The sequence below is a fragment of the Vicia villosa genome, linkage group LG3, assembly GCF_029867415.1.
Source record: "Vicia villosa cultivar HV-30 ecotype Madison, WI linkage group LG3, Vvil1.0, whole genome shotgun sequence".
NCBI classification, from domain to species: domain Eukaryota; kingdom Viridiplantae; phylum Streptophyta; class Magnoliopsida; order Fabales; family Fabaceae; genus Vicia; species Vicia villosa.
The window spans coordinates 198,244,066-198,266,504 of NC_081182.1; the positions used below are offsets into that span (position 1 = coordinate 198,244,066).

General features: G+C 34.9%; 2 protein-coding genes across 19 annotated transcripts; both read left to right on the forward strand.

Moving 5' to 3' along the window:
• The first annotated feature begins 256 nt into the window (after nt 1-256).
• Nucleotides 257-9,494, forward strand: LOC131593238 (putative disease resistance RPP13-like protein 1). Of its 18 annotated transcripts, none has more exons than XM_058865567.1 (15): nt 257-4,077; nt 4,166-4,328; nt 4,774-4,838; nt 4,921-4,968; nt 5,059-5,122; nt 5,262-5,368; nt 5,470-5,581; nt 5,888-5,976; nt 6,734-6,799; nt 6,894-6,986; nt 7,342-7,397; nt 7,491-7,629; nt 7,724-7,804; nt 7,909-8,047; nt 8,229-9,300. In XM_058865567.1, the coding sequence occupies exons 1-2, from the start codon at nt 350-352 to the stop codon at nt 4,197-4,199; spliced, it is 3,762 nt and encodes a 1,253-aa protein (XP_058721550.1). In that variant the 5' UTR covers nt 257-349; the 3' UTR covers nt 4,200-4,328; nt 4,774-4,838; nt 4,921-4,968; nt 5,059-5,122; nt 5,262-5,368; nt 5,470-5,581; nt 5,888-5,976; nt 6,734-6,799; nt 6,894-6,986; nt 7,342-7,397; nt 7,491-7,629; nt 7,724-7,804; nt 7,909-8,047; nt 8,229-9,300. The 18 variants fall into 18 exon arrangements, 17 of the variants coding, with proteins under 17 accessions (XP_058721550.1, XP_058721552.1, XP_058721560.1 ...); XM_058865569.1 differs by having other exon boundaries at nt 6,894-6,969; XM_058865577.1 differs by having other exon boundaries at nt 6,894-6,916.
• Nucleotides 9,495-14,741: 5,247 nt separating this feature from the next.
• Nucleotides 14,742-15,992, forward strand: LOC131593242 (putative disease resistance RPP13-like protein 1). The gene has a single exon (XM_058865583.1). It carries the CDS (start codon nt 14,846-14,848, stop codon nt 15,632-15,634), a length of 789 nt encoding a protein of 262 aa, XP_058721566.1. The 5' UTR covers nt 14,742-14,845; the 3' UTR covers nt 15,635-15,992.
• Nucleotides 15,993-22,439: the final 6,447 nt, after the last annotated feature.

Here is a 22,439-nt window from a genome sequence, read left to right on the forward strand (position 1 = left end):
AGTCCTGTGAAGCAGCATTATAGTCTACCACCTACATCTATGTATTTTTAATACATTACTTAATACTCCACTAGTCTCGTTTCCCTCGAAGAATCTTTTTAATACATCACTTATTACTTCATACTCCCTCGGAAGAATTTTTTAATATTTGAGGGAACGGTTCAATGAATTATTATATTTCCATGACAGTGAGTTATTAAAATAATTATTAATTTATTTTGGTTGACTTCTATACGTTGCAACTTGCAGCAACTTACAAGTCTTGTTAACTTGCATTTCCTTCTCCCTTGCATTGCATTTTCTTTCCACTTCAATATTTCAAACTATTCTTACTCGGTTCAACTAAGTTATGGCTGCCATTGTTGGAGGAGCACTTCTTTCAGCTTCCATGGAGATGCTGGTGAAAAAGGTTGTTTCTGGTGAGTTTCTTGATTTGTTTCGAAGGACTAAGCTTGACGTTGACCTTTTGGAAAAGCTGGAGATAACACTGCTGAGTCTTCAATCTGTACTTTATGATGCTGAGGACAAACAGATCGCTAACCCTGCTGTCAAGAAGTGGCTGGAGAAATTGCAAGATGCTGTCTTTGAAACTGACGAACTGTTTGACGAACTCAACACTGAAGCTTTAAGGTGTCAAGTTGAAGCTGATCAGGTTCTTAAAAAGTTTTTAGATTATTTTAAAAGGTTTAATAAAAAGATCAATTCTAAATTGCAAAAACTATTTGGAAGATTAGAACATTTGAGAAACCAAAATCTTGGATTGAAAGAAGCGGTTTCCAGCAGTGTTTGGAGTGTAACTCCTACAAGTCATTTTTTGGGAGATGAAACTGCTATTTATGGCAGAGATGATGACAAAAAGAAACTTAAAGAGTTTTTGCTGTCAGAGGATGGTTGTGATAGTGGAAATAAAATAGGAGTCATTTCCATTGTGGGTATGGGAGGGTTAGGAAAAACAACACTAGCTAAACTCCTTTACAATGACCGTAATGTGAAGGACAAGTTTGAGGTGAGAGGGTGGGCACATATTCCAAAAGATTTTGATGTTGTCACTATCACTAAAACCATTCTTAAATCTGTCACTTCAGGAACAGTTATAGACACTGACTTAGTTAAACTCGAAGTTCAATTGCAGCAAAATTTAAGTAACAAAAAGTTTTTGTTAGTACTGGATGATATATGGTATGGAAACTATGTTGGTTGGAATAGTCTAAGTGATATCTTTAATTTTGGGCAAATAGGAAGTAAGATCATCATCACAACTCGAGATGTAAGAGTCGCACTTCCCAAGCAAAAATCTCTCTATGTCCACCATTTAAGATCTTTGGAAACTAAAGATTCCTGGTCTTTATTAGCCAGACATGCCTTTGTAGAAACAAACTACCAACAACATCCCAATTTAGAAATAACTGGTAGAGAAATTTCCAAAAAATGTGGTGGCTTACCATTAGCTGCAGTAGCATTGGGGGGTATTCTCCGCACCAATTTGTCACAAGATCATTGGAATGATGTATTAAACAATAGTATTTGGGAGCATACATATGATGAGGTGCAGCCAGCTCTCCTATTGAGCTATCGGTTTCTTCCAGCTTCTTTAAAAGGGTGCTTTGCTTATTGTTCAATTTTTCCAAAGAACTCAATCTTAGTGAAAAAGATGGTGGTTCAGTTGTGGATTGCAGAAGGCTTAGTACCTCGTCCAGAAATTGAGAAAAGTTGGGAAAAAGTAGCAGAAAAATACTTTGATGAACTAGTGTCAAGGTCTCTGATACGTCAACGGTTCCTTGCTCATGAGGAAAACAACTTTGAAATGCATGATCTAATCAATGATTTAGCTATGGCAGTTTCATTTCCGTATTGCATTAGGTTGGACGAACATAAGCCAGGTGAAAGGGTGCGACACTTGTCATACGACATAGTAGAATATAACTCATACAATAAACTAGAAAAATTGCATGGACTAAAAGGTCTACGAACCATTTTACCCACGCCGTTGCAAGCTTCATGGTGGTATGACAATTCCGGGACGTGGAAGTTATTTTTTGACTTGTTGTCAAAAATGACACACTTACACGTGTTGTCACTTTCACACTATAGAAATATCACTGAGTTGCCCAACTCAATTGGAAATTTGACGTATCTGCGATACTTGAATCTCTCTGAAACTTGGATTAAAAGGTTGCCTTCAGAAACATGTAAGCTCTATAATTTACAGACATTGTTGTTGTCAAGATGCAAGGGACTCACTGAATTGCCAAAGGGCATTGGGAAATTGGTGAAACTACGCCACCTTGACATCAAAGGCACTCCATTGGAGGAAATGCCTGTACAACTATCTAGACTAGAAAATCTAAAAACATTGTCAGATTTTATTGTGAGCAGCGTTAAGGATGTTGGATTGAAAATTGAAGATCTTGGAAAATTTCCCCATCTACGAGGAAGCCTTTCAATCTCACATCTTGAAAATGTAATTGACTCATCTCAAGCTTCTCAAGCAAACTTGGAGATGAAAAAAGAAATAGACAAGTTGGAACTAGGATGGTCTTACACTGCTCCTTCAAACTCACAAATACAAGTACTCGAACGGTTGCGTCCGTCGACAAATTTGAAGAGTTTGACCATCTCTGGATTTGGTGGAGAGAAATTATCAAATTGGGTTGGAGATCCTTTATTTGTAAACATGGTGTATTTGAAGATCACTGGGTGTAAAAAAATTTCAGTGCTGCCATCCCTGGGGCAACTCTGTAATCTAAAACAACTTTTTTTTAATAAGATGGAATCTGTAAAAAGTGTTGGTACTGTGTTCTATGGAAGTGGTTCTTCTTCATTTCAACCATTTACGTCTTTAGAGACTCTAATCTTTGAAGATATGCCAGAGTGGGAGGAATGGAAGTTGATTGGAGGTACATCTATAGAGTTTCCTAGTCTTATAAACTTGTCTCTAAACTACTGTCCAAAACTGAAAGAAAACATACCTGGCAACCTTCCTAAGCTTGAAACATTGTCACTTGAAAATTGTCCCAAACTTGAAGGGATGACACCCAACTATCTTCCTTCTCTTGTCGACCTTTGCTTAAAGCGTTGTCCATTATTGATGGAGTCAAGACATTCTATTACAAACCCACCATCTGACGTATTCAGCCAATTGGTGATTTGTCTCAATTCTCTTCAAAAGTTGACCTTATACAGAATTCCATCTCTAACATGCTTTCCGATAGACGGTCTTCCCAAAACCTTACGATCTCTCTATATTGATTATTGTGAGAATCTAGAGTTCTTTTCTTATGAATCTTTTCATAATTACTCATCACTCGAGGATTTGCAAATACACAATAGTTGTAATTCAATGACATCATTTACCTTGGGCTCTCTCCCTGTCCTCAAAAGTCTAAATATTCACGGTTGTAAACATTTAAAATCCATATCAATAGCAGAAGATGCATCGGAACCAAATCTAGTGTTTCTTAGAAGCATCGAGGTAGGGTATTGCGATGAATTGGATTCAGTTTCCCTAAGTGGATTACCCATTCCTAAACTCACTCGTTTGCATTTGTGGAGTTGTGAGAAGTTAAATTCTCTACCTGAATCAATAAAGACTCTAACTAGCCTTCAACATATGGGAATTAATGACCTTCCAAATCTACAATCATTTTCCATATATGATACGCCTATCAATTTGCGGAAACTGTCGGTCGGCAAAGTTGGAGGGATTTTGTGGAATAAAACTTGGGAACATCACACTTCTCTTTCAGAGTTATATCTTAAGGGTGGTGATATTGTGAAGGAGCTGATGAAAAGGCAAGCTCCGTTTCTACCCACTAATCTCGTTTCCTTAGCGATCGCTGATCTTGAAGATATAGAAGGCTTGGATGGGAAGTGGCTTCAACATCTCACCTCTCTCCATGAACTTGTGATTTTAGGTGCACCCAAGCTCAAGTCGTTGCCAGAAAAGGGGGAACTGCCTTCATCTCTTATAAAACTGCATATCGATGGCTGTCCCTTATTGGCAGCGGAATTGCTGAGGAAGAAAGGGAGAGAGTGGCGGAAGATTTCTCACATTCCCAAAAAAATATATACGGATGAGTAATTACATCAAAATACATCTTTCATGTTTCCTGTTATATATATCATCAATAAATATGTTTAATTTCACGTTTTCATGTTTATCCAGGTTTTCGTTTCTCTTTGGGTTCAAATTGAAATGAAATGCTTCCTCTTTCTCACGTCAAAACCCATTTTATTCTTGCTGCTGACATGGGTCACTGAAAAGGATTGATAAAAGTCACATTCTCAAAGAGGATATCATAAATGGGTTGCTCAAGAACTCTAAAATTGTGAGTTCTAATTGTACTCTTTGTTTTTTTAATAAACTCATGGTGGTTTATATAAATGAACATTGAGTATGTTTTATGTGACTGTTGCTTGCTTAATTCCCCAAGTTATATCAGAAACAAATAGCGTCTAATAACATGTATTGTCTCAACATAATCATTTATGCTGCATTATTAAATTTAAATCCATTAAGCAACATTCTGTTACATGTGTTTCTGTATAGCGAGTTTATCAAATGAAAAGAAAATAAATGGTTGTGTATTGAATTTCAATTGATATTATAGATAGTCTATTATATGATTTGGTTATCTGGTTACTCACATTTTATTTTTTGTTTGCCTCCATAACTATTATGTTAAAATTCCTTCCGTCGTGTTCTTCGATGTAAGCTTTTCTCCTTAGATTCGTTATGGGATTGATTGTTTTATTTAATATGTTTTTGTTCAGAAGGTTGATTCAAAGATGAAGGAGATTCAAAGAGAACAAATTGCAAAGCGAGAGACAAAACAATTGTATGTGTTTTATCAATCTGTTTTGCATTACTTCTTTTATTTTTCTGTTGTCTAAATCTTACATTGTTTTAATTTATTGCAGCAACATTGTTGTGCATGGCTTGGGATTGCTAGCATGTTTCTGGAAGAGGTGAGTCATGCCCCAGCTGCAGTTTTTATGGATCATTTCTTATTTTTACACCCATCTCTAATCTTAAACAAATAATGCTTTGATGGAAAGTGACTTCAACACGCTGTCTGAAGAGGTGAAGAAAGTGTGCAGAAGAAACGAGGAAAAGAGTATTGTAAGATTGCTCACATTCCTTATAGATTATGAATTGATCTTATTCACATTCCTTGCATCATGTTCCGGTGTGTAGCTGAAATACTTCTTTCATTTTTCTTGTTATAAATATGTAATCAATAAATATTATTAATTCCCAGATCGGGGGCTGAAATTCAGAATTCCAATTGCAGACAAGTCAGATTTCTAAATTCTAAGATGGTGAAGATTCTAAGAGAGCACATTGGAAGCTAGATAGAAAACAAGTGTATGTGTTTTCACAATCTGTTAGATTACACACATAAACACAAAATTTTGTTAATTGATACTTGTCTTAATAGATACTTTCCCCTTTTTTTTTAAATATAGACAACTGTCAGGCACAGTGATGGAGAAATCTAGAGGATCAACTGGACCTCACAAACCAAGAGTACCATCGATGAATCATTTAACCAAATGATGCACTCTGTAAGGCTTCAAGGTTGTGAGTATTTGTTAATAATATTTGAACTTCCATTTGTGGTGAACATATTAATCTTAGTGTTTCTAAATGCCAAGATCTTTTTTTGGTTACTTTTCTAAATGCAAAGATAATGTGTAGTTTCTTAGTATAAAAGATTTGTTTTATGAAGTAGACCATATCAGTATGATACTCTTACATTAATGTGTATTATTGACCATTATTCATGGAAGAAAGTTAAAATGTTCTCAAATTTGATGATATAATTAAAATTCATATCAATTAGAAAGAAGTCTTTTGTCTAAGTAAATTATTATGATTTTGTAGATGGGACAACAAACTTTGCACATGGCTATCCCAGCTTTGCAGTCTCTGTTGGGGTTCTATATCGAGGAAAACCTACTGCTGCTACAGTGGTGATTTATTATTATCTTTTACTTCTATTTCATGTTGCTTAATTCAAACTTCATTGATAATAACTCACTCTTGTGCCATAACTTGAAATTGATCAAAAAACTACACATTGTTTTATTTTCTTTTCCATATGACAAGATATCCTCTAAAAAGCGTATCATAAGCCAACCTTCTATACTATCTGTCATTAATTCTGCATCCTTATACGGTTCCATAGTCTCCATGCCTCATTTCTTCCATTTACCGCCATGTCCTAGAAAAACCTCCATTCACACCACTAAATTTCCATATAGAAAAGCAGCTATTTTCTGATGGAGTGGTATGAGGAAGGATATTAATCTTTATGCATTGGGGTCTGGCAACCACTATCCATTTTGAGTCATCTGTGGAGTGACATTACTCTGATGATTGTGGATGAGGTATCTAACTCATAGATGTCTAGCCTAGATAGTGGAGCGGCGATCCTGAAACTGGAATAAAGGGATACCTGTGGCAGGATGTTTTTTGAATATTTTATATTGAAGCGGAGCAATATAGATTACATTTAAAGTCTTTGTATGCGTGGCATCGGTTTGACATAATGATATTTGTGATTAAGATACCAACTTCCATTTACCCAAAATATATGTTTTCTGTCTGCATCATATCAGCACGAGCCTTTTACGTTCATGTGTATTATTGACCATAAAGATAGAAGAACTTGATATATGCTGAGAAAGTCGTCTTTCGTTTCAGTAAATTATTATGCTTTTGATGCAGATGAGTTGGAATCCCTACTTTCAAAGCACGACAGTCTAACGGTTGTACCATTATCAAATCATAACTGTGAGTTTCCCTCTTCCACCATCACTTAACTCATGTTTTGTGCTATGATTTCTGATTTCTGATTTCTGCTTTGTCATTTCTACACTGATTTCAGAAATACCATGATTCGTACAGAAGGTGTTCTCACGTTAAATATTTTTAGCTATATTTCATTGAAGTCAATTATTCAGGTGTTGTTCAAATTGTGGTAGGCCATGCTAAGTACTTCATCTTTCGATTTGCAGATTTGAGATGCTTAAGAACAAAAAAGAAATGACATTTTTCAATTCTAGAAATCTAATGATTTTTGTTTTCTTCCAATGATTAATTTATCAACATATTACCGGCCACAAATTCTGGATATTCTTGTATTTTTCTGTTAAGTCAATTTCATACATAAAATGTATTTTTGATATTATTTAACTAGTGTCAAATATATCTCCCACTTTACCAACTATTAAGAAACAGTACTTTTATTCCATTTTCATTAGAATGATGGCTAATTTAGTACTGTGAATATTGCTGCATGTCGTTTTTGAAGCCAAATTATGTTCCTATAACAGGGCTTCCTCAACATTGTTGTGCATGGCTTGGGATTGCTAGTATTTTTTCGGAAGAGGTGAAAAATCATGCCCCAACAGCAGTTTCTATGGATCAGTTCTCATTTTTACACATCTCTAATCTTTAATTGATATAATGGCTGGATGGAAAGTGACTTCAACATATTGTCAGAAGAGGGGAAGCAAGTGTGCGGAAGAAACGAGGAAAAGAGTATTGTAAGATTGCTCACATTCCTAGCATGCGTATAGATTATGAATTCATCATATTCACATTCCTTGCATCATGTCCCGGTGAGTAGCTGAAATACCTCTTCTTTCATTTTTCTTGTTATAAATATGTAATTAATAGATATTATTAATTCTCATATCGGGGGCTGAAATTCAGAACTCCAATTGCAGACAAGTCAGATTTCTAAGATGGTGAAGATTCTAAGAGAGAAAATTGCAAGCTAGCTAGAAAACAAGTGTATGTGTTTTCTCAATCTGTGAGATTACACACTAACACAAAATTTGTTAATTGATACTTTCCTGTTATGTCTTAATAGATACTTTCCTTTTTATTTATTATAGACAACTGTTGGGTGGGCACACTCATGGAGAAATCTAGAGGAATTGCAAAATTACTTATGGATCATCTGGACCTCACAAACCAAGAGGATAACCGACAAAGCATTTAACGAAATGACGCAGTCTGCAAGACTTCATGGTTGTTAGTATTTGTTAATCATAATATGAACTTTCATTTATGGTGAACATATTAATCTTAGTCTTTCTAAATACAAAAATTTTGTTTTGCCTACTTTTTTAAATGCAAAGATAATGTGTAGTTTCTGGCTTCAAGTTTATATTTGAACGTTACTTACTGAAATCTACCATCTGGTTTATTGCAGATTCTGAAAAGGCATTTGTTAAAAGTATGTTTGATTTTGGATTGTTTTGCGTTGGGAAGGAGTTTGTTAAAGATGCTGCCACCGATACTATTTTGATGAGATTTTGGCACCTTGAAAATCTGGTTAGATCTTCAAGGAACAGAAGAGAGCCATCATGGAAAGACTCAAAGAGTTTAGTTGAGCATAGCAACAACTTTGCCTAGTTTTGTCAGAGACACTGCAACACCTTTTTATTGATTTTTGTTTTCTGATGAATAGGTTATCGAGTTCAGTCGCTGTAATAAATTGTAACATGTAAAACATAAATATGATTAATAAAACGGAACTGCAGCTGCTCTGTAGTCGGAGACGTAGGCATAATTGGCCGAACTTCGTTATCAAATATCGTGTGTTCTCTTTATGTATTTTTGTCGTATTTGTTTAGTTTTGAATTGGAATTGTTGTTTTAACAGTTTAAAATATGTTGAATTTTGAATCCTTTTCTTGCGCTGTAGAGATGTCGTGAGTTTAGCAAAAGTATATCACAACAAATTGATAATTAAGTGGCTGAAAACATGTGTGTTTATTAATGCAGTTCTCTTGTGAACACTGATCTTGAGAAGCAAGGGAAATGTCACATGAAAGGAATGTTTTCATAGTATGGACTGGTAAACATGCTGCCATGATAAAGTGATGGAGGAAACTATTAGCACATTAATTTTCATAGATATATGGAAGGGTTGCGGAAACTAATGACCATGTAGTTACTATAGAAGTTATTGTGTTAGATGTTAGGTAGGAAGAAGTTGCAGAGCCTTCAATGGGAGTGAGTTAATCTTCTCCCAAGGATATTTTGTCGTAATGTTTATTGATGTATCAATATGCCTAGTTCTAATGGAGGATTGTGGGATATGAGGATAAAGATGTAATCTCGAAGATGAGTGATGACTCATAGGTTATACTTGCTTAGAGTGTGGAGTTTGTCCATATTACTTTGAAAAGTAGAATGATTATAGTTGGATGACTATGCTATTCTTTTTAGAGAGGATTAATATTTGTAGGTGAATTGTTTTCATTTTGTGGGACGACGTACAGAAGTGCATCATTCGGCACAGCCCCGATTGTTACCAACACAGCGGTGTATGGTTCGACACAGCCGTGATTGTTACCAACACAGCGGCACAATCTCAGGAACTTTGTGCTTCAGTATATTATAAATTAATATATAGCATATTATTGCTAAAAGGTTTTGCTTCTAAATTAGTGCTCTTATGATAACTCCCCTTGCAATTCCTTTGAAAATGACTCTATTTCCTGCAAGGCAAAAAAAAAAAGCAATACTCTCATGGTTGGTTCTTCTGAAGTTTCAACACAAACACGTTCGTTGATTACATTTTCATCCACTTCAGCTGCATATGTTGGAAGGGGATAACATGATGATTATAAGCATGCTTAAAAGAAACATTATGAGGACGTGTTAGAATATAGAAGTTTGTGTCGATGTATGAGAAACACAGTTTTTTTTAGTGAAAGAGAATGTTTTAAGTTTTGATGTTTATAAATTGAAATTTTCAAAAATTATTATATTAAATAAAATATAAATTGACCAATTGTATGCATATATGTTTGAACTACACAGTTTCCCAAACCTAAAATGTGGACTGAAGCTTGGAATGGATGGTAAGCTATTTCGTTTTCATCACATGATACTAAAGATTGAAAATTATGAAATGAATATCCAGCATACTCAATTTCTATGTTAGTTTAAGTATTATTGACATGGTTTCAAACCTAAATCTTTCACGAATTATTGCATATAACAAACTTCAAAAATAGGTTCATCTCAATCCTTTCTACACAGAGGCGAGCTCCCAACTTTCATTGTTCAATCCACATGCCATATTGTTCATGCTTTCATCAATGGTCAACTTTCAAGTATGTGAATTTACTTGCATTTTGTTAATACCTATTTCTAGCTGATTAATAAAAGTTTACATAGGAACCTAAACTTAAAAGTTGTAATTATATTAGTAATTGCTTGATCATTGTTTGCTCATGAATCTTGATTACAATTATTGGCGGAATGTGTTTCTATATATCGTATGTTGTCAAAGAATGTGGAAATACATTTTGAGTTATGGAGCACATGACCAAAACCACGGACTTGACCAAGGAAAATGGGACTTGTTGCATCAGAAATGGACTTATCAGGTTGCATACTTACATTAGATACTTAAGGGAGATACAATAAACCTTTGCCTTTAATTGGTTTGAGCCAAAGTGTAAATTCTTGGGTTTTCCTACCGACAAGGAAGTTATAACATAAATTTTTCAATCTGGTTTTCGGCATGTGAAACTTTTTGTAGTGGTTTACCTTCAAGTGAAATTTATTCTTCATGATAAAGGATATTATTGTCGGTGATGACAATGTGAAATTCTTGAAGTGGTTTATCTTCAAGTGAAATATATTTTTCATGAAATTCTTGAAGTGGTGTAGCTTCAAGTGACTATATTCTTTATGGTGGAGTTTGATTGTCGGTGAAGACAATGAAAATTGATGTATTATTTTTAATCAAGGTGGAGATTGTTAAGATTGATTAAAAATATACATGTTGATACTCTTTATGGTGGAGTATAATTGTCGATAAAGACAATGAAAGTTAATGTATTATTTTCAATCAAGGTGGAGATTGTTGGATTTGGTTGAAAATATATGTGTTGAAGAAGTCTCACATCGCTTAGCTTTGTGAAGGAAGAGGGAGTCCAAGGCTATAAAAAAGATTCAAGTTCTTTGTTACAGGATGCACCAGTCAAAAACACTTTAAGCTTCTATTTGACTTTTTGTTCTCTTATGCTCTTGTATTAGAGTGTTGTGAGATGTAGTTAAATATTTGTTTTGGAGGGAGTGAGTGTATTGGAGGCCTATGGTATTTGAGAGTATATTATATGTTGTAACAATTTTTACATAGTGTTATTTTCGGGTTGTCTATTGACAACGGCCGTGGTTTTTTCTCCGGATTGGGGGCCTGGGGTATTTGAGAGTATATTATGTGCTGTAACAATTTTTACAGTGTTATTTTCGGTTGTCTGTTGACAACGGCCGTGGTTTTTTCTCTGGTTTTAAAGTTTCCACGTTAATCTCTTATGTTGTTATTTTGTTTCTCCTTTTTTTTTTTATAGAAGTTGTAAGGTTATATGTTAGGGAAGAAAATATTTCCATGGTTCAATAGTTTGGTTGCACGCAGCTTCACTTTTCTTAGATTTTGATGGGGATAGTAGTTATGTTGATATAATTAGACCATTGAGACCACTAATAAATGTGGTGGACTTGATTCTAAGGCTATGTTGATATAGTTAGCTATGTTTTGCTCATGTTCATGAAAGTTTTTGATTTTTCCTTTACCCACCTCCCTATGGGGGTGACCCCCAGCGAAAACCCCATTTTACCCCGCTTCGGAAATGCATTTCCGAAATATTTTTTTTTCTAAATTTTTCCAGACTTCGGAAGTGTATTTCCGAAAAAATCCCAAAAATTGGGATTTTAACTAATTCGGAGATGCATCTCCGAAACAACAAAAAAAAAATCCAAAAAAATCCCAAAAATTAATTTTAGGATATTAATTAATTCAATTATCATAAATTTGATATAATTTATGATTAATGAATAATAATAATTATATATTTTGATATAATTTATGAATTATGAATAATAATTATTATATATTTCTATTTTGATTCATATTTTAAAATTTAAAATAATTTTAATTAAAATAATTAAAATAATTTCACTTACAAAATGAGTTATAATTTTTTATTTATATATTTATATTTATAATAATTATTATATATTTATATATTTACAAAAATAATTAAAAAAATGAGTGTTTTAATTTATATATTTATATAATAATTATAATAATTATTATATATTTATAAAAATTATTATATATTTATATAATAATTATTATATATTAATTATATATATATATTTATACATTTATATAATAATTATAAAAATTAAAACAATGAGTGTTTTAATTTATCATATATATTATATTTATATTTATATATTATACTTAATTTTAAATAATTCAAAATTTACTTATGAAATTAAGATGTTTTTGATTTATATAAATTAGTAAAATAATTTTTAACTTTAAAATTGTTTAGGAAATTTTATACCTATTAGTTGTATTGATTCACCTTGATTCTATACCTATTAATGATATTGATTCACCTTGATTTTAATTTTTTAATAATTATTGAATTTTTTCGGAAGTGTATATCCGAAACATTCCAAGACCAATTTGGTCTTGGAATATTTCGGAAGTGTATATCCGAAACACCCCCTCCCAAAAAAAAATTCGGAAGTGTATATCCGAAACACCCCCTCCCAAAAAAAAAAAAATCGGAAGTGTATATCCGAAGACACCCCCCTCCCAAAAAAAAAGGTGTTTTCGGAAATGCATTTCCGAAAACCCAAAAAAGGGGGTGTTTTCGGAAGTGTACTTCCGAAATCACCCTTTTTTTCAGAAAAAAGTGATTTCGGAAATGCATTTCCGAAATATGGGGGCATTCTGGGAATTTCGCAAGGGGTGGCCAAGAAGGTTAGGAGGTCTATTAAGAAATTTCCAAGTTTTTTTTAGTGAAAAAAAGTGATTTTTGAGGGATTAATTCAAATGCTTATGCTAAAATTAAGGGTTAAATAAGTTTTTGGTCCCTATAAATATGTCAGTTTTCATTTTTAGTCCCTCCCTGCCTTTAGGCAACGGTTTTTACAAGAAAACCGTTGCCAAAACCAGCTAAAACCGTTGCCTAAAGGTAGGGAGGGACTAAAAATGAAACTGCAATACTTATAGGGACCAAAAACTTATTTAACCCTAAAATTAATGCTATGGTTTTTATGTATTGAATTTGATCTTGTGAAATTGGAATTGGAAGAAAAATCTTATTCTATGTTTGTCAAAAAATGAGTTTCATGAGAAAAAGTGATTATGAAAAAAAGCTATTTCATGTTATGTATTAGAACCAAATCCAATGGTAATGTCACGCTAAACATACAATTAGAACTATTTTAACAAAAGCTAATGTCAAGTTTCATGTTTCTTCAAATATGGTGTTATGAAAATGGAGGATTTTTATAGTTTTTGTGGGTGGTTGTGAACCTTTAGATTGTGAACCAAGTTAGAAGTTTATCAATGGTCGAAAAGCAATTAGAGGCTTAGTTGCGGATCATTAACCGTAGCCGTTGGATGAAAAGTTATCAATGGTGGAGGTATAGTAGAAAATTGGTTTGATTTTGTGTTAGTTTGAAAACTTTAAGGAAGTTGAAGTTAGTTAAGGGTAAATGTATAAATGCATGAGTTTGAGAATAAATAGGTAGTTGAAGCAAGTTAGAGGGAAGACATGTTGAGGTTTAGCATAAATACCAAGTCTCAATGTAAGTCTAATGGTCACTTGAACTAAACTTGAATTTTGCTTTGTATTTCCTTTTGAATTTACCTTTGAATTCACCACTTTTACTTTGAATTTTTGTGAATTAAGCCATTCCTTTGAAAGTTCTTTTTTGAGAAGTGATTTTGTTGGAAATAAGTGCTTTTGTTGGTGGTCAAATTCTGACTTTTTACTTGAGAAGTACATAAACCCCCTAAGCGTGAGGCCTCGAAAGGGCGATATGCTTAAGTTTATCGGTTGGTAGATTATCCGAGATATGCATCCCGAACGTACATAAGTCCTAAAGTAGTTTATCGGTTGCTTTATTTTATTGTATAGCTGAGATCTTATTTGTTTTGATACTAAACAGTGATGGTTTGTATCCGTGTTATTTTGTGTTTACTACATTCTTCCTAAAGTATTTCTTACTAAATTAAGTTGATAAAATGGACAGTTACATTTTATTTTTTATGTTGAGAATCACAACAATCTGTTTCTCTACATATTTCTATTTATTTATGTTTTTCAAACAATTTTAGATGAAAAAAATGCAATATATAACACATATATCATTTTCTTATATATCAATAGGATACTCGAAATTTAACTCACTAATCAATATTTTATTTTTATTATAAGAAGTTTTTTTGAAAGATATGAATTTAAAACTTATTTTGAATTAAAATTTTTAACAACACAATAATCACTCCAACTAAATATATTTAGTGAGTTGAATATATTTCCTAAAATTCACCCCTTTTCAAAAGACAAGATCATGTATTGAGTTTCTATTTAAGGTCACAAGGTCAAATTCCAACAAATACAAAAATATATTAATTTAAATATTATTGTTTTAAAAATATATGAAACAAATTTAGTCATTATTATACATGGATGAAATGAGACGCCTCCTAAGTGGTTATCTAAACTAAATAGGCCATGTGAGTCATGAGTAGATAATCTTTTTAATACATCACTTATTACTTCATACTCCCTCGGAAGAATTTTTTTAATATTTGAGGGAACGGTTCAATGAATTATTATATTTCCATGACAGTGAATTATTAAAATAATTATTAATTATTTTGGTTGACAGTCTGTAGCTTTTACTTCTATACGTTGCAACTTGCAGCAACTTCTACATTGCATTGCATTTTCTTTCCGCTTCAATTTTTCAAACTGTTCTTACTCTGTTGAACTAAGTTATGGCGACTATTGTTGGAGGAGCACTTCTTTCAGCTTCCATGGAGATGTTGGTGAAAAAGGTTGTTTCTGGTGAGTTTCTTGATTTGTTTCGGAGGACTAAGCTGGACGTTGAGCTGTTGGAAAAGCTGGAGATAACACTGCTGAGTCTTCAATCTGTACTTTATGATGCTGAGGACAAACAGATCACTAACCCTGCTGTCAAGAAGTGGCTGGAGATGTTGCAAGATGCTGTCTTTCAAGCTGACCAACTGTTCGACGAACTCAACACTGAAGCTTTAAGGTGCCAAGCTGAAGGTGGTCAGGTTCTTAATAAGTTTTTGTCGTATTTTAAGAGGTTTAATAAAAAGATCAATTCTAAACTACAAAAATTATTTGGAAGATTAGAACATTTGAGAAACCAAAATCTCGGATTGAAAGAAGGTGTTTCCAGCTGTGTTAGGAATATAACTCCTACAAGTCCTTTTTTAGGAGATGAATCTGCTATTTATGGCAGAGATGATGACAGAAAGAAACTCAAAGAGTTTTTGCTGTCTGAGGATGGTTGTGATAGTGGAAATAAAATAGGAGTGATTTCCATTTGGGGTATGGGAGGGTTAGGAAAAACAACACTAGCTAGACTCCTTTACAATGACCGTGAAGTGGAGGAGAAATTTAAGGTGAGAGGGTGGTCACAAATTCCAAAAGATTTTGATGCTGTCAGTGTCACTAAAACCATTTGTGAATCTGTCACTTCAGGAACAATTACAGAGACTAACTTTTCTAAAACTATGTTGGTTGGAATAGTCTAAGTGATATCTTTAATGTTGGACAAATAGGAAGTATGATCATCATCACAACTCGAGATGAACGAGTCATACTACCCGAGCATAAAAATTGTGTCCACCATTTAAGATCTTTGGAAATTGAAGATTCATGGTCTTTACTATCTAGACATGCATTTGTAGAGAGAAACTACCAAGAACATCCCGAATATCCCAAACTAGAAAAAATTGGTAGAAAAATAGTCGAAAAGTGTGGCGGTTTACCATTAGCGGCACTAACATGTTAGAACAAGATTTGTTCTGATCAATTATCTTAGTTTTGATGATAACAATAATATGAATTTTGCTTAAGATAATATGGTACTCTAATCCAATGCAATTTCCTTTTCAGGAAATATATAAAGAGTACGCATAATTCAGCGCTCAGAAGCTTTGTCTCAAGGGTTCAGCATGCAACATCAGAACATGGTCTGGCAAGACATCAGAAGATGGTCGAAGCAGAATCAGAACATGGTTCTATGGAAGCATCAGAAGAACAAGAGAACAGAAGCACTGAAGTTCTGATGGTATCACGCTCAGAAGCACTTCAAGGTCAGAAGATCAGAAGATGCTTTGCACCAAGCTGTTTGACTCTGATGATATTCAAACGTTGTATTCACAAACATCAGATCAGAAGGAAGTACAAGTGGCAAGCTACGCTGACTGACAAAAGGAACGTTAAAAGCTACTAAAGGCTACGTCAGTAGACACAGCGTGAACAAGGCTCGAGGTAGTTGACAAAAGCGTATAAACATTAAATGCGATGCTGTACGGAACACGCAAAGCATTAAATGCGTTCAACGGTCATCTTCTCCAACGCCTATAAATATGAAGTTCTGATGAGAAGCAAGGTTAACGATTCTACACCAAAACAACTCACATTAACTTGCTGAAACTCTGTTCAAATCAAAACTCAGAATCTTCATCTTCATCAAAGCTCACTACATTGCTGTTGTAATATTTTAGTGAGATTAAGCTTAAACGATTAAGAGAAATATCACAGTTTGTGATTATAGCTTTTAAGAAGCATTTGTAACTCTTAGAATTGATTACATTAAGTTGTAAGGAACTAGAGTGATCGTGTGGATCAGAATACTCTAGGAAGTCTTAGAAGTTATCTAAGCAGGTTGTAACTAGAGTGATCGTGTGGATCAGTAGACTCTAGAAAAGTCTTAGAGGGTGTCTAAGCAGTTGTTCCTGGAGTGATCAGTGTGTGATCAGAAGACTCTGGAAGACTTAGTTGCTGACTAAGTGGAAAACCATTGTAATCCGTGCGATTAGTGGATTAAATCCTCAGTTGAGGTAAATCATCTCTGCGGGGGTGGACCGGAGTAGTTTAGTTAACAACGAACCAGGATAAAAATAACTGTGCAATTTATTTTTATCTGTCAAGTTTTTAAAGACACACTTATTCAAACCCCCCCTTTCTAATTGTTTTTCTATCCTTCAATTGGCATCAGAGCGCCGGTTCTAAGGTGCAAGCACTTAACCGTGTTTAGAAAAGATTCAGGAAGAGAAAAACGCTTCAGTAAAAGATGGTAGATGAAAGTGAAAAGTCTACACCTACACCTGCATCTACATCTGGCTCTGCTGAGCAATACAACGGTAACAATGGTTATACTAGACCGCCGGTATTTGATGGTGAAAACTTTGAATACTGGAAAGATAAACTGGAAAGTTACTTTCTTGGTCTAGATGGTGATCTATGGGATCTTCTGATGGATGGTTACAAACATCCAGTAAATGCCAGAGGCGTAAAGCTGACAAGGCAAGAAATGAATGATGATCAGAAGAAGCTCTTCAGGAATCATCATAAATGCAGAACTGTTTTGCTGAATGCTATCTCTCATGCTGAGTATGAGAAGATATCTAACAGGGAAACGGCCTATGACATATATGAGTCCTTGAAAATGACTCATGAAGGAAATGCTCAAGTCAAGGAGACTAAAGCTCTAGCTTTAATCCAGAAGTATGAAGCCTTCAAGATGGAGGATGATGAAGACATTGAAAAGATGTTTTCAAGATTTCAAACTCTTACTGCTGGATTGAGAGTTCTTGACAAGGGATACACCAAGGCTGATCACGTAAAGAAGATCATCGGAAGCTTACCCAGAAGATGGGGTCCTATGGTGACTGCATTCAAGATTGCAAAGAATCTGAATGAAGTTTCTCTGGAAGAGCTTATCAGTGCCTTGAGGAGTCATGAAATAGAGCTGGACGCAAATGAGCCTCAAAAGAAAGGTAAGTCTATTGCATTAAAATCCAATATCAAGAAATGCACTAACGCTTTTCAGGCTAGAGAAGAAGATCCTGAAGAATCAGAATCTGAAGAAGAAGATGAACTGTCCTTGATCTCCAGAAGGCTAAATCAACTCTGGAAAACCAAGCAAAGGAAGTTCAGAGGCTTCAGAAGTTCAAAGAAATTTGAACGTGGAGAATCTTCTGATGACAGGAGATTTGACAAGAAAAAGGTCATGTGCTATGAATGCAATGAGCCTGGACACTTCAAGAATGAATGTCCAAATCTTCAGAAGGAGAATCCCAAGAAGAAGTTTCATAAGAAGAAAGGTCTTATGGCAACCTGGGATGAGTCAGAAGATGATTCAGACTCTGAAGATGAGCAGGCTAACTGTGCGCTGATGGCGTCAGAAGATGACGGATCAGAATCTACATCAGAATCAGATTCTGAAGAGATATCCTTGACTGCAAAAAGGACAAAGCACAACATATCATGGTACCTGGACTCTGGATGCTCACGACACATGACAGGAAGAAGGTCTATGTTCCAAGACCTGGTGCTTAAGTCTGGAGGAGAAGTCAAGTTTGGAGGAGATCAGAAGGGCAAGATAATTGGCTCTGGAACTATAAAGTCTGGTAACTCTCCTTCCATTTCTAATGTACTTCTTGTAGAAGGTTTAACACATAACCTCTTATCTATCAGTCAATTGAGTGACAATGGTTATGATATAATCTTTAATCAAGAGTCTTGCAAGGCTGTAAATCAGAAGGATGGCTCAATCCTATTTACAGGCAAGAGGAAGAACAACATTTATAAGACAGATCTGCAAGATCTCATGAGTCAGAAGGTGACTTGTCTTATGTCTGTTTCTGAAGAGCAGTGGGTCTGGCACAGAAGATTAGGTCATGCTAGTTTGAGAAAGATTTCTCAGATTAACAAACTGGATCTTGTCAGAGGACTCCCTAATCTGAAATTTAAATCAGATGCTCTTTGTGAAGCATGTCAGAGGGGCAAGTTCTCCAAACCTGCATTCAAGTCCAAGAATGTTGTTTCTACCTCAAGGCCATTAGAACTCTTGCACATTGATCTGTTTGGCCCAGTCAAAACAGCATCTGTCAGAGGGAAGAAATATGGATTAGTCATCGTAGATGATTATAGCCGCTGGACGTGGGTAAAATTCTTGAAACACAAGGATGAGTCTCATTCAGTGTTCTTTGATTTCTGCATTCAGATTCAATCTGAAAAAGAGTGTAAAATCATAAAGGTCAGAAGTGATCATGGTGGTGAATTCGAGAACAGATTCTTTGAAGAATTCTTCAAAGAAAATGGTATTGCCCATGATTTCTCTTGTCCTAGAACTCCACAGCAAAATGGAGTTGTAGAACGAAAGAATAGGACTCTGCAAGAAATGGCCAGAACCATGATCAATGAAACCAATATGGCTAAGCATTTCTGGGCAGAAGTAATAAACACTGCATGCTATATTCAGAATAGAATCTCTATCAGACCTATTCTAAATAAGACTCCTTATGAATTGTGGAAGAATAGAAAGCCTAACATTTCATATTTCCATCCTTTTGGATGTGTATGTTTTATTCTGAACACTAAAGATCATCTTGGTAAGTTTGATTCCAAAGCACAAAAATGTTTCCTTCTTGGATATTCTGAACGCTCAAAAGGCTACAGAGTATACAATACTGAAACATTGATTGTAGAAGAATCAATCAATATCAGGTTTGATGATAAGCTTGGTTCTGAAAAACCAAAGCAGTTTGATAATTTTGCAGATTGTGATATTGACATATCAGAAGTTGTTGAGCCAAGAAGCAACGCATCAGAAGCAGAGCTTCTCAGAAGCAAAGAATCGGAAGATCAAGTATCAGCTTCTCTGGAGAATCTAAGCATTTCTGAAGAACCACGTGTCAGAAGATCATCCAGACTCATCTCTGATCATTCAGAAGATGTCATTCTTGGAAAGAAGGATGATCCTATCAGAACAAGAGCATTCCTTAAGAACAATGCAGACTGTCAATTTGGTCTTGTATCTTTGATCGAGCCAACTTCTGTTGATCATGCTCTAGAAGATCCAGACTGGATAATTGCTATGCAAGAAGAACTAAATCAGTTTACAAGGAATGATGTTTGGGATCTTGTTCCTAGACCAGATGGATTCAATATAATCGGTACTAAGTGGGTCTTCAGAAACAAGCTCAGTGAGAAGGGTGAAGTGGTAAGAAACAAAGCCAGACTGGTGGCTCAGGGTTATTGTCAGCAAGAAGGGATTGACTATACAGAAACCTTTGCACCAGTGGCCAGGTTAGAATCTATCTATTAATTTCATTTGCCACTCAACATAACATCACTCTCTATCAGATGGATGTTAAGAGTGCCTTCTTAAATGGTTATATAGATGAAGAAGTTTATGTCCATCAACCTCCTGGTTTTGAAGACTCTATGTCTCCTAATCACGTTTTTAAACTAAAGAAATCATTGTATGGATTGAAACAGGCTCCCAGAGCTTGGTATGAACGCTTAAGTTCTTTCCTTCTGAATAATGGTTTCACTAGAGGAAAAGTGGATACTACTCTCTTTTGTAAAACCTTTAAAAAGGATATTTTAATTTGTCAAATATATGTAGATGATATTATTTTTGGAACATCTAATGCTACACTTGGAAAGGAGTTTGCTGAGTCTATGCAGGCTGAGTTTGAAATGAGCATGATGGGAGAACTCAAGTATTTCCTTGGAATACAAATAAATCAAACATCAGATGGAACGTATGTTCACCAAACCAAGTATGTGAAGGAACTTCTGAAGAAGTTTAATCTTCTAGACTGCAAAGAAGCCAAAACTCCTATGCATCCAACATGCATCCTAGGTAAGGATGAGGTAAGTAAGAAGGTAGATCAGAAGTTATACAGAGGTATGATTGGATCTCTTCTATATTTGACTGCTTCTAGACCTGACATTCTGTTCAGTGTTTGTCTGTGTGCTAGATTCCAATCAGACCCTAGAGAATCTCATTTAACTGCTATTAAGAGAATTCTAAGGTATCTGAAAGGTACTACTAATGTTGGCTTAGTTTACAGAAAATCTAAAGAATACAACTTAGTAGGATTCTGCGATGCTGACTATGCTGGAGACAGAATTGAAAGAAAGAGTACTTCAGGAAGTTGCCAATTTCTTGGAAGTCATTTGATCTCCTGGTATAGCAAGAAGCAAGCAACTATTGCTCTATCAACAACAGAAGCAGAATATGTCGCTGCTGCTGGTTGCAGTACACAGATGCTCTGGATGAAGAGTCAGTTAGAAGATTATCAGATATTTGAGAGTAACATTCCTATATTCTGTGATAATACTTCTGCTATATGTTTATCTAAGAATCCTATTCTTCATTCAAAAGCTAAACATATTGAGATTAAACATCATTTCATAAGGGACTATGTTCAGAAGGGTGTTATATCTTTAAACTTTGTGGATACAGACCATCAATGGGCTGATATCTTTACAAAACCCCTGGCTGAAGATAGGTTTAAGTTCATTCTGAAGAACATCAGTATGGATTTATGCCCAGAATGAGAAGATGAGAAGTTCTTACGTATGAGTATCTTCTGAAATGAATGTGGATTTTTTTTAATCAGAAGTTCTGATTGAAATCTTTTAGAAACTATGATTCGGTTATTACTAACGTTTCAGTGTCTAAGTTGATTCAGAACCTCTTTTAAAGCAAAACAGCTGTAACGTTTTATCTCGGGATGGTAAACCTGTCGTTACTATTCATGGATAAGCACGCGTGCAGTTGAAGGGACGCCGACCATAGGTAACTGTGCCAATCACGTCGTTTGTCATTATTATCTCTCCTCACGTCACGTAACATTAAATGCTATCCATAATTTGTTTCATTTTATTTTCCTTTAAATACTCTTCAAACGCTTCTCCTTTCATCCCATATTTTCTACACTCTGTCCTTGTTTTCCTTCTCTATTTTTTTTTTTTGCATTCATCTCAAACCCTAGCAGTTCATTATCTTCAAATCCATCATGAACTCTTCATCAAGCCCAGGAAACCATGAAAATGATCAAAACAACAAGAGAAAAGCTGTTGAAACATCTCCTTCCAAACCCAAAAAGATAAAGATCACCTATGACCCTCTCAAGGTGAATTCATTCGAAGCAATGCTATCTGGAAACTATTCTAGACGAGTGTTTCAACCTCCTGGTGAAAGCCCTCCATCATCTCCATCTTCTTCCTCATCTTGTTTCCTTCTAGACTCAACTTCCTCCTCATCTAACCTTTCCTCTCCCTCAACCCATTCCAAAGAAGTCTCCTCATCCTCACCTGCTGAGAATGTTGTCTCTGATAAAGATTGTGGAAGATCTGCATCAGAACCAAGTCTCCCTGACCCCTCGCCTGGAAGCCCAAGAAGCAGTCAATGATGCGCTTCACTTCTTCATGGCATGCTGGCACAGATTCTGTCTTAGCTAGGGTCTTAGGTTTTTGGTCTTAGTAGTTTTCTTTCTTTGTTGCATCTGCTTGTTAAACATAGGAACCTTT

Coding starts and splice junctions, on each gene's coding strand:
- LOC131593238 (XM_058865570.1), top strand. CDS start 350: ATGGCTGCCATTGTTGGAGGAGCACTTCTTTCAGCTTCCATGGAGATG. Junction 4,078..4,165: donor AAAAAAATATATACGGATGA/GTAATTACATCA, acceptor ATGTTTATCCAG/GTTTTCGTTTCTCTTTGGGT.
- LOC131593242 (XM_058865583.1), top strand. CDS start 14,846: ATGGCGACTATTGTTGGAGGAGCACTTCTTTCAGCTTCCATGGAGATG.